Raw genomic sequence first — 11,885 nt, forward strand, 5'->3', positions numbered from 1 at the left:
GCCCAGAGATGGTGTGGCTTGCTAGCTAAGAATGGTTTTTACATTTCTAAATGGTTGAAAAAAAAATCAGAAGAAAAATATTTTGTGACATGAATATTATGTAAAATTCGAATCCCAGTGTCCCTAATGACTGATTGGAACAGAGTTGGGCTCACTGGTTTTTATCTTGTCTGTGGGCTGTTTTCATGCTACGGAGCAGAGTTGAGAAGTACAGTAGAGATTGCATAGCCCCCAAGCCTAAAGTAATCCCTATTGGGTTCTTTACAGAAAAGGAACGCAGAAGAATGAAGTCAAGAAACACCTGGAATAACAGGCAAATTTGGCCTTGGAGTACAGAATGAAGCAGGGCAAAGGCTAATAGAGTTTTGCCAAGAAAATGCACTGGTCATACCAAACACCCTTTTCCAACAACACAAGAGAAGACTCTACACCTGGACATCACCAGATGGTCAACACCAAAATCAGATTGATTGTATTCTTTGCAGCCAAAGATGGAGAAGCTCTATACAGTCAGCAAAAACAAGACCGGGAGCTGACTGTGGCTCAGATCATGAACTCCTTTTTGCCAAATTCAGACTTAAATTGAAGAAAGTAGGGGAAACCACTAGATCATTCAGGTATGACCTAAATCAAATCCCTTACAATTATACAGTGGAAGTGACAAATAGATTCAAGGGATTAGATCTGATAGACAGAGTGCCTGATGAACTATGGACAGAGGTTCATGACATTGTACAGGAGACAGGGATCAAGACCATCCCCAGGAAACAGAAATGCAAAAAAGAAAAATGGCTGCCTGAGGAGGCCTTACAAATAGCTGTGAAAAGAAGAGAAGTGAAAAGCAAAGGAGAAAAGGGAAGATAAACCCATTTGAATGTAGAGTTCCAAAGAATAGCAAGGAGAGATAAGAAAGCCTTCTGCAGTGATCAGTGCAAAGAAATAGAGGAAAACAATAGAATGGGAAAGACTAGAGATCTCTTCAAGAAAATTAGAGATACCAAGGGAACATTTCATGTAAATATAGGCACAATAAAGGACAGAAATGGTATGAATCTAACAGAAGCAGAAGATATTAAGAAGAAGTGGCAAGAATACACAGAAGAACTGTACAAAAAATCTTCACAACCCAGATAATCACAATGGTATGATTACTAACATAGAGCCAGACATCCTGGAATGCGAAGTCAAGTGGGCCTTAGGAAGCATCTCTACAAATGAAACTAGTGGAGGTGATGGAATTCCAGTTGAGGTATTTCAAATCCTGAAAGATGATGCTGTGAAAGTGCTGCGCTCAATATGCCAGCAAATTTGGAAAACTCAGCAGTGGCCACAGGACTGGAAAAGGTCAGTTTTCATTCCAATCCCAAAGAAAGGCAATGCCAAAGAATGCTCAAACTCCCGCACAATTGCACTCATCTCACATGCTAGTAAAGTAATGCTCAAAATTCTCCATGCCAGGCTTCAACAGTAGGGGTACTGTGAACTTCCAGGTGTTCAAACTGGTTTTAGAAAAGGCAGAGAAACCAGAGATCAAATTGCCAACATCCATTGGATTCTCAAAAAAGCAAGAGCGTTCCAGAAAATCATCTATTTCTGCTTTATTGACTATGCCAAAGCCTTTGACTGTGTGGATCACAATAAACTGTGGAAAATTCTTCAAGAGATGGGAATACCAGACCACCTGACCTGCCTGTTGAGAAACCTGTATGCAGGTCAGGAAGCAGCAGTTAGAACTGGACATGGAACAACAGACTGGTTCCAAATAGGAAAAGGAGTCTGTCAAAGCTGTATATTGTCTCCCTGTTTATTTAACTTCTATGCAGAGTACATCATGAGAAATGCTGGTCTGGATGAAGCACAATCTGGAATCAAGATTGCCGGGAGAAATATCAATAACCTCACATATGCAGATGACACCACCCTTATGGCAGAAAGCGAAGAAGAACTAAAGAGCCTCTTGATGAAAGTCAAAGAGGAGAGTGAAGAAGTTGGCTTGAAGCTCAACATTCAGAAAATTAAGATCATGGCATCCAGTTTCATCACTTCATGGGAAATAGATGGGGAAACAGTGGAAACAGTGACAGACTTAATTTTTTTGAGCTCCAAAATCACTGCAGATGGTGACTGCAGCCATGAAATTAAAAGACACTTACTCTTTGGAAGAACAGCTCTGACCAACCCAGACAGCATGTTAAAAAGCAGAGACATTACTTTGCCAACAAATGTCCATCTAGTCAAAGCTATGGTTTTCCAGTGGAAAACCATATGCATGGATGTGAGAGTTGGGCTATAAAGAAAGCTGAGCGCTGAAGAATTGATGCTTTTGAACTGTGGTGTTGGAGAAGACTCTTGAGAGTCCCTTGGACTGCAAGGAGATCCAACCAGTCCATCCTAAAGGACATCAGTCCTAAATATTCACTGGAAGGACTGATGCTGAAGCTGAAACTCCAATACTTTGGCCACCTGATATGAAGAACTAAGTCATTGGAAAAGACCCTGATGCTGGGAAAGATTGAAGGCAGGAGGAGAAGGGGATGACAGAGGATGAGATTGTTGGATGGCATCACCAACTCAATGGACATGAGTTTGAGCAAGCTCCGGGACTTGGTGATCGACAGGGAGGCCTAGCATGCTGCAGTCCGTGGGGTTGTAGAGAGTCACACAGGACTGAGCGACTGAACTTAGCTGAACTGAACTGAACTGAAGTGCCTTAAATCCCTCCTACCTCTCAACAGGATTGGTTGAGAATCTTGGTGGGTGGGGCTAGTATGAGGGGCTGTAGACAGCAGGTGCAGGGCTGGGAGGGGTTCAGTGATGAGCAGGGTAAGGGGCTCACAGCTTAGCCTGGGAGATGGGGTGAGCAGGAGTAAAGGCTAGATGAAGGCAGTGTGTGCTCAGACCTGAACAACTGAGAACTGGGGTTAGAGAGGTCCGACGAGTAGGGGCTGTGAGAGCTGAAATGGTCCACTTTTAGGGAGAAGCTGTGACTTGAATGAGGTTTAAAAGGATGGTTAGATAGGTAGAGTGAACGGGGAATGTAAGAGCATTGAAGCAGGAGAGCTTGCATCTTGCCTAGAGGACAGAAAGGGCCCAGCTGGTCTGGAGTGAAGATATTCTTTGTCCAGGAGAGGTGAGATTGGGACTAGAAGGTCAATTCATAGACAGGCTTGAATGCCAGGCTCATGGACAGGCATTATGTCCAGTTGGCAGTGGGGAGCCATTGAATGTTACTGAGCAGAGGAGCCATTGAATGTTATGTGTTCTAACTGGATGGCTGAGCCTGAGTCAGGCTGGGAAGATACTGGGAAGGAGAGCATGTGAGGAGAATCAAAAGGGGAAGGATTGTGATTCCAAGGTCAGTTAAGACTACAGAAAGGCTCTTTGACTCTTTGGGTGGAGGTTTGTAACGTTACATGCAGAAAACCCATTTAGGGGCCTAGATATCTTGTCTTGAAAGAGGTCTCAGGTCATCAGTGGACAGACCTGCCTCTCAGCTTCTCTGGGGTTGAGAGCAATCCCTTTACCCCTACAAATCCTCAGTTTTATCCTCTGTGAATTGGGCATGATTTAGCCTGTCTTCAAGGATGAGTGTGGGGATTAACAAGAGAAGGAAGAAAGGATCTAGTCCAGTGTTGGGAGCACAATAGGTGCTCAGCAGATGGTGTTCCCTCCCCATCTCCCATTGTGTGGCTGGCACAGAGCTGGACACAAAGCCTGGCCCTCCAGTCACCACCAATTAGATAGAGTTTCTGCTCTCAGAAAGGGAAGTTCAGGCTTCCCTGATAGCTCAGTTGGTAAAGAATCTGCCTGCAATGCTGGAGACCCTAGTTTGATCCCTGGGTCGGGAAGATATGCTGGAGAAGGGATAGGCTACCCACTCCAGTAGTCTTGGGTTTCTGTTGTGGCTCAGCTGGTAAAGAATCTGCCTGCAATACAGGAGACCTGGGTTTGATCCCTGGGTTGGGAAGATCCCCTGGAGAAGGGAAAGGTGACCCACTCCAGTATTCTGGCCTGGAGAACTCCATGGACTGTATGGTCCAGGGGGTCACAGAGTCTGACACGACTGAGCAACTTCCACTCACTCTGCTTTCAGAGGTCATTTATTATTCAATCATTTAGGGTCATTTCTGAGGTCATTTATTTTTCCGTCATTCAACCAGCATTCAAGCAACATTTCCAAGCACCTACTATGTGCTACTTGTGGGGACACAGAGTTGAATTAGACCACTGTCCCTTGGCCTTCGAAACTTTATTAACTCATCCATTCAGCAACGCCTGTGGAGCCCTACTGTGTGCTTTGGCCGGGATATGGGGGTTGGTGTTGGGGAGAAAGAGAGCTTGGCTGGTGGAGGCAGGGGTGAATCGGCCCCACAGGTCACGCTTCTGCATCAGGGAAGAGCATGAACCCGGAGAAGATACTGTTGGCGCCTTCGATGCCCACCAGGGCATTCTTTTCGGTGGCCTGCAGGAAGACTGTCTCATCCTTCTCTAGCTTGAGCACGATGCTGCCTGTGGTGACCTGGTAGGTGTTCTGGACGTAGTCGCAGAAGGTGACCACCTTCTGGGGCTCCACCCGGCCCCGCATGAGGTCCACGCATAGCTGCCCTCGGGAGCTGGCATGGTAGGTGAAGAAGTAGAGCCCGGGCACCTGGCACGTGAACTTGCTGCTCCGAGCCTGGTAGTTTTCGTTGGCGTTGGTGATCACATGGTCGAAGCGGATGGGCTGGCCCTGTCTCAGGTGGTGGTTGATGGTGCGTGAGGCCGAGAAGGCGATTTTCTGCGTGGCCTTGTAGTCTCCTGATTCACCCTTGGGGCCGCGGGCTCCGGGAGGCCCTGGGACACCCTTGGGCCCAATGGGGCCCTTGGGGCCGACTTTTCCGGGCATCCCAGGAAACCCTGGGTCTCCCTTCTCGCCATTCTCGTTGAGTTGGCTAACGAGCCCTGGAAGCCCTGGAAAAGCAGAGATGAGAGACATGAGGGGGCCAGAGATGGCTGGGGACTGGAAGGAGCTGGGCTGGGAGGCAGGGAGCCTGACTGGGTAGCCTCAGACAGGCCCCTGCTTCCCTCTGGGCCTCTGTGTCCCATCTGTGAACACGAGAATGGGCAGGCCTGCGAGCCTCCTTCCAGAAAGCCCAGCTTTCCACATCTGGGATGTGCTTGGTGGTAATGGGGGCCGAGGGCCGTTGGGGTGGGGAGTGGTGTCTTGCTGAACCCGGAAGTGGGCATTTGAACCCTTCTCACTCCACCACTCCAAACCCCTCCTTGGTTTGGCACGAGATATAAAGCCTTCTCTTCCGGGAGAGCGGCAGTCTGGTTACTGTGAACGTGGGCTCAGGGGCCAGGCAGGTGAGTTTCTCACATCACCTTTGCCATTCTTAGTCGTGTCCCCTTGACTGACTCACGTTCCACAAGGCTCAGCTTCCTCATCTGGAAAATGGGAATGATGATATTTTGTGGGCTCGTGCGGATTCGATGAAATTGTGCGATGAGAGCAGTTGGCTGTGGTTAAATGGACGTGTGAACTACATCTCACGGAGGGGTTGAGGGGCAGGCAGCTTCGTTTAAATCCACTGACAACTCTGCAAAGGAGCACCGACCTCCTTTTACAGGTGAGGAAAGAGCAGTTCAGAGGGCTGAAGCCGCCAACCCTGGAGGGACCCCAGGACTCTGTGGCCACAGTGGATTTAGTGGTAAGACAGCCAAGGTTTGGCCTCGGCTTCAACATTGACTGGGCTTCCCCAGTGGCTCAGACAGTAAAAAAGTCTGCCTGCAATGCTGGAGACCAGGGTTCAGTCCCTGGGTGGGGAAGATCCCCTGGAGAAGGAAATGGTAACCCACTCCAGTATTCTTGCCTGGAAAATTCCATAGACAGAGGAGCCTGGCGGGCTACAGTCCATAGGATCGCAAAGAGTCAGGACACGACTGAGAGACTAACACTTCACTTTCAACATTTACTGGGCTCCTTTGGGCAAGTCAGTAGCCTTTCTGGACATCAGTTTTCCCACCTGTAAAGTGGGAATCAGAATCCCTTCCTTGCAAGGTTATTGTGAAGGGCTCAGCAAGCTGATGGCTTTGCAAGTGTTTTGCACTCTCTAAGGAGGGCCGCTGACTTGGGAGGTGGGTGACAGGGCCTTGGGGAGTGACCCTCGTGCGTTCCCAGCATCCATAGTACCTTGCTCTCCCTTTGTCCCTGGAGTCCCAGGCTTGCCATCGGAGCCTGGTTTCCCGGGAATGCCCGGGATGCCAGGGATGGACGGCCTGATGCAGTTGCTCTGGGCCCAGGAGACACGGAGCAGATTCAGGAGCAGCAGCACCAACACGCTGCCCCGAGGGGTCTTCATCACGGCCCTGTCTCAGCTGTTCCCTGTGGGGGGACAAGACGCTGTGATTGGTCATGGCCACAACCTGTTCATTCATTCCTTCACTTGTTCCTGTGTTCCCTGAGTGTCTTATCCACCAGACCCTGGACCCTGTTCTGGGTGCTGGGGATACCACGATGAACAAGACAGATATGGTCCCTGCCTTCATGGAGCTGATGGTCTGGGGGACTAGACACAGGTCACATGCAAGTCAATGGAACTGGTTATATGCTGTGGGGAGTGCTCTGGCTGAAATGAAATGAAAGGGGGCCCCGAGGGCTGGTTTTGTGAGGGGCGTTCTCCTGCCAGGGAAGTTTTCTAGACAAGGGAGGCGTCTCTGAGAAGTGATGTTTAGGCTGAGACCCAAATGATCAGACAGGGCTGGGGCAAGAATATTCCAGGAGGAAAAGACAGAAGGCAAAGGCCCAGAGGCCGCACAGTGTCTGGAGTGTTGAGAACCGGCAGGGAGGTCAGGGTCTTGATTGCTGTGGTTTGAGATTTTGGTCCAAGGGTTCTCAGTCATTAGAGCTTCTGAATTCGGGCTGCCTGTGTTTCTTCCACAGTTATATCCTCAGAGCAGCCCTGCACAGAAGAACCAATGTTTCTACACTGAAGAGGAGACTGAGGTTCAGAGAGGTCAAGTCACTTGCTCAGGGTCACACAGGAAAGACTGCAGCCAGGACTTGAACCCAGGCCTGCATGGCACTGAAGCCAGTGGCCTTGCCAGCATAGCAGGCCACCTCTTCTGGTAGAATATTCTCAGGTCCCTCCAAAGGCTCTGGGCCCTGGTGAGAATCCTGGGGAATGAGACAGAAACCCTGGGGCATCTTGAGCTTGTCACCATGGCCAATGCCCATGCATCACTTCTCAGGACAGAAGGGACCTTAAAACTTCTCTAGTCCAACCCTTGGATTCTTCCTTTTTAAAAATTGAGTTGATATTCTCATAACACAAATTTAACCTTTTAAAGTGAGCATTTCAGTGGTGTTTGGCACATTCACAGTATTGTATAACCCTCTCCTCTGTCCAGTTCCAAACTATTTCCATCAATTCAATAACCCTCAAATAACATTCTGTTCTCAATAGTCAGTTACCTCCAAATCCCCCTCCCTGCTTCGGTCCCTGGGAACCCACTCCTCTGCTTTCTGACTCTATGGATTTACCTATTCCGGATATTTCATAGAAGTAGAATTGTATATACTATGTAACCTTTTGTGTCTGACATTTCATTTGGCATAATGTTTCTGAGGTTCATCTGCATTGTAGCATGGATCAGTACCTCGTTCCTTCTTAATGGCTGAATAATATTCCATTGTATGGACATATTACATCTTGTTAATCCATTTATTATTGATGGGTATTTGGGAAGTTACCACCTTTTGCTTATTGTGAATAGCACTGCTGTGAGCATTCACATACAAGGATTTGTCTGAATACTTATTTTTAATTCTTGGGTATATACTTAGTGGGATTACTAGGTCTTATGGTAATCCTGTGTTTAACTTCTTGAGGAACCCTCAGCTTACTGTTAAGTCTCCTCAACAACATCTCTGCCCAGGCCTCTTCCCATCCAACGTTTGTACCATCTCAGTGATAGGAAGCTCATTACCTTCCGAGGCAGCCCGTTCCACCTTTGCCCATATCCAATTTCTCCCCATCTTTCAAGGCTCCTGTCAAAGCCTTTCTCTTCCAGGAAGCCTTCCCTCATTACCGCTCAGCCCACAAAAGCTGGGCAGTCTCCTGCTCTTAGAGAGGCAAGCAGAGTGGTCCCAGGCCATCTCCCAGGATAACCATGGGGACCCAGGCAAGGCCATGGCTGGGAAAGAGTCACGGGCTTTGGGGGCTCTAGTTCAGACCCATAGCTGCTGTTGTCTGATCCTCACAGCACTCTGGAGAGGTGGGTTGTGATTATTTTCCCATCTTGCAGATGAGGACACTGAGATGCAAACATTAGGAAACAACCCTTCCTAAATCACCCAGTGAGTTGGTTAATGGCAGGGCTGTGGTCAGGCTGTGGTCTCCTTTGCCTTGCAGTGCCTGTGCTAACACAGGATTTGGCACCTGGAGGCCTTCCTGAGACCAGAAAAACCTGCTGATTTGGGCTTGTGTGCGCAGAAAATCAGCCCCAGCCCCCTCGGTCTGGTCCTGATCAGTTCATGGCTCAGACTCCTGAGTGAGGCCGGAAGCTGTGCTGGGTACCAGGCAAAGAGGGACTGCAAAGATGGATGTGACCAGGGCCATGAGTGACCAGCTTGGGCTCTGTCATGCTCCTGAGAAAGGCTGACAGTCTATTTATCTTGCCTGAGGTTTTACAAATGACAGTTTGACAACCTTAATAACCAATGCATTGGGCACTTAGCAGGTGCCAGGCTCTGTGCCAAATGCTTTACCGGTCGTCCTTTCATTTAATTTGCTCCTTACAGCAGCCCCCTGAGAAAGCACCCTGCTGTTTCATTTCACAGATGAAGAAACTGGGCAGTGGAGAGACTGGGAACCTTGATCAAGGTCACACAGCCATACGCGGCTGGGATTCAAACCCACTTCTGCAGGGTCTAAACCCCATGGGGTGTTACATTAAGAGGCCTCTCTGCATGCAAGCTCAGTTGCTTCAGTCGTGTCCGACTGACTCTCTGTGACCCTGTGGACTGTAGCCCGCCAGGCTCCTCTGTCCATGGGATTCTCCAGGCAGGAATACTGGAGTGGGCTGCCATGCCTTCCTCCAGGGGATCCTCCCGAACCAGGGATGGAACCCGCATCTCCTGTGGCTCTTGCATTGTAGGCAGATTCTTTACTGCTCAGCCACTGGGGAAGCCCAGAGGCCTCTCTACCTGGGGGTTAAAACCCAGGCTTTGGAGCCAAACGGCCTGATACAAGAAGCTACAGCACGGCCTGTGCGTAGCGCAGTGCTGGCGGTGGGGCCAGTGCCCACTGATGGCTGTTATTATCATTACTATTACTGCTGCTGTTGTTGGGGGTGTCACCAAAGGTGAGAGGCCTGGAGGGTCACAAGGAGATGAACACTGCTCCCAAGAGGGTCCAAACCAGGCTTCTGCTCCTTCTTAGCTACGGGCCTTAGGCAAGTGGCTTCTCTCTGGCCACAGTTTCTCCTTCTGTAAAATGCGGATAATCCTGACCTCTGCCTGATCTCTGCTGAGCTTTCTCATCAGACTGCGAGGAAATAAGAGAAGGCCGGTGTCAGAGAAATTGCTGGGTGGGTGGAGGGGGTCCTGGGTCCTGATTTCAGCTCTGCCTCTGATGTACCCTGAGCCAGGCAGTGCGCTAAGCACTGACTGATGGGGTTGGTGGGAGGACAGATGAGTTGGGCTCACAATAGCCTGGGGTATTGGAGATGCGTAATGAATATTAGCTATTTTTAAATTATCACCATCATCCGGGAATCCCCAAGTTTCAGGACACCGCAGAGGATGCTTGGAAGACTAAAGAAAGAATTTGGTCCCTTTGGGAGGCAGGGCTCAGGGAGGGGGTCTCCCACGTGCAGGCAGCGCAGGAGTGGGGGGAGCTCTGGTTGGCTGCTAGGGCGGTGGGGTGGGGTAGGGGTTGATGATGAGACTCAGGTCTCTTGGGGAAGCTGGAGGTGGTGTGGGGGAGTGGGGTGATCTGGGTTCTGGCCTATTTCAGGGGCCACTGAATCTTAGACTTGGGCCAAGACTTAACCCTCAGCAGATCTGACCACCCTCTGCCTTCAGCATCCATCACCACCATCAGCCTCACTCCTCACATCTTTCCTGGCATCATCCATCTTCCTCCAGCTCCAACAGCCCCTTTCGCCCTGACTTGGAGTCAGGCCAGTTTGACCTTGAACTCCCCCTCTGCTGCTACCTTGCTGCATGACTTCAGGCAAGCACGTTAACCTCCCTGAGCCTTTGGCAAAGTTTATTTCCACCTGACAGGGCTGCCAGAGGATTACATGAGACGGAGCCCAGAAGGGGCTCTGTCTCTAGTAGGGTGCCTGACCGACCTCTAACCTGCACAAGCATAGCTGAGTTGTGTCAACGCTAACTAATAACTCATCACAACTCCACCTGCCATCATCCCACCTCCTCCTTGAAAGAGGCTAGCAGAGCTTTCTCACCAGACTGCGAGGAAATAGGAGAAGGCAGGTGTCAGAGAAAGGCTGGGTGGGTGGAGGGGATTCTGGGTTCTGGTTTCACCTCTACTTCTGACATACCCTGAGCCAGGCAGTGTGCTAAGCAGAGGCTGAGCTGATCTCCTTTAGGGCTCACAGCACCCCTGAAAAGTTCTGTTTTCCCCCGAGAGGATCCAGGCTGAGAGAGGTTATGTCACTGGGCCCAGATCGCCAGCGGGGCTCAGCTCCAGTCTCGGTGACCCCAGAGCCTTTACTCTGATGCCTCCCCATTACCCGGGGCCCCAGGTAGCAGCAGACTCTCAAGCTGACACCCCAGAGGCATTGATTCCTGAGGTCTGGGATGGGGTGCAGGAACCCTCAGAGTCCAACCCTCCAAGTGGCTCAGAGACAGAGGATGTGGGGCCCTCTACTCAGGAAACACCACCCTCCGGCATACTGGTCCTGCCAGCCGGTCCCCCTATTGCTAAGCCCCGTCCTCACCTGGGAGCCTGTGTCCTCTGAGGCCGCTGGGCTGGGCAGAGTGGGACCGGGTGCTGGGAGCCTCCTGCTCTCCGTCCAAAGCGGAAGTTCCATGCCCCAGAGAAGAGAGGGGCCTGCCCCTGACGGCACCCTCCGCGGGCCCGGCAGGCCAGCCTCCTTCCCTGTTGACCCCACTCTCACGCTTTCTGCTGTCCTCAGGCACTTTCAGGTCCCACTTCTGCAATCGAGAGGGGTTTACTGTAAATAGGATGGGTGGGGGGCCAGTTTGGTTTCGCCAGCTCAGCAGCTGTTGCGGGGAGTAGGGTGTTCCAGGGGAATGTCCACAGTGGTGGTGGGGAGAGCCTGCCAAGGGCCCTGACCTCATGAACTTCTGCAGGAACTGCGGTGTTCCTCCACGAAGTGGAGATGTGGCCGGCCTGCTGCCTGAGGGCTGGGTTTGCAGTCAGAAACCCTGATTCAGATTCTGGCTCTGCCACTTAGCAGCTAAACATCTGTTGTTGTTTAGTTGCTCAGTCCTGTCTGACTCTTTGCAACCCTATGGACTGTAGCCCGCCAGGCTTCTCTGTTCATGCGATTCTCCAGGCAAGAATACTGGAGTGGGTTGCCATTTCCTTCTCCAGGAGATCTTCCCAACCCAGGGATCAAACCTGCATCTCCTGCATTGCAGGAGGATTTTAGTGGTTGTATTTACAGAATTAGGATTCCAAAAAAAATAAGTTTTTTTTGTTGTTGTTGTTCAGTTGCTAAGTCGTGTCTGACTCTTTGTAACCCCATGAACTGTAGCCCACCAGGATCCTCTGTCCATGGAATTTCCCAGGCAAGACCCAAGGATCCAACCTGCATCTCCTGCATTGGCAGTCAGGTTCTTTACCACTGAGCCACCAGCGAACCCTTGGGAGCCCCAATTTCCTCTGCTGTGCAACGGGACCATAATTGCA

The 11,885-nt window shown here is 50.4% G+C and overlaps 1 protein-coding gene across 1 annotated transcript; it reads right to left on the reverse strand.

Moving 5' to 3' along the window:
• Positions 1–4,082: 4,082 nt before the first annotated feature.
• On the reverse strand, positions 4,083–11,134 carry C1QB (complement C1q B chain). Its single transcript, XM_006063788.3, has 3 exons — positions 10,948–11,134; positions 6,173–6,364; positions 4,083–4,950 (listed from the first exon to the last, which is right to left on the reverse strand). The coding sequence occupies exons 2-3, from the start codon at positions 6,339–6,341 to the stop codon at positions 4,376–4,378; spliced, it is 744 nt and encodes a 247-aa protein (XP_006063850.1). The 5' UTR covers positions 6,342–6,364; positions 10,948–11,134; the 3' UTR covers positions 4,083–4,375.
• Between the last annotated feature and the right edge of the window lie 751 nt (positions 11,135–11,885).

This window comes from Bubalus bubalis, chromosome 2, assembly GCF_019923935.1.
Source record: "Bubalus bubalis isolate 160015118507 breed Murrah chromosome 2, NDDB_SH_1, whole genome shotgun sequence".
In the NCBI taxonomy this organism is placed as follows: domain Eukaryota; kingdom Metazoa; phylum Chordata; class Mammalia; order Artiodactyla; family Bovidae; genus Bubalus; species Bubalus bubalis.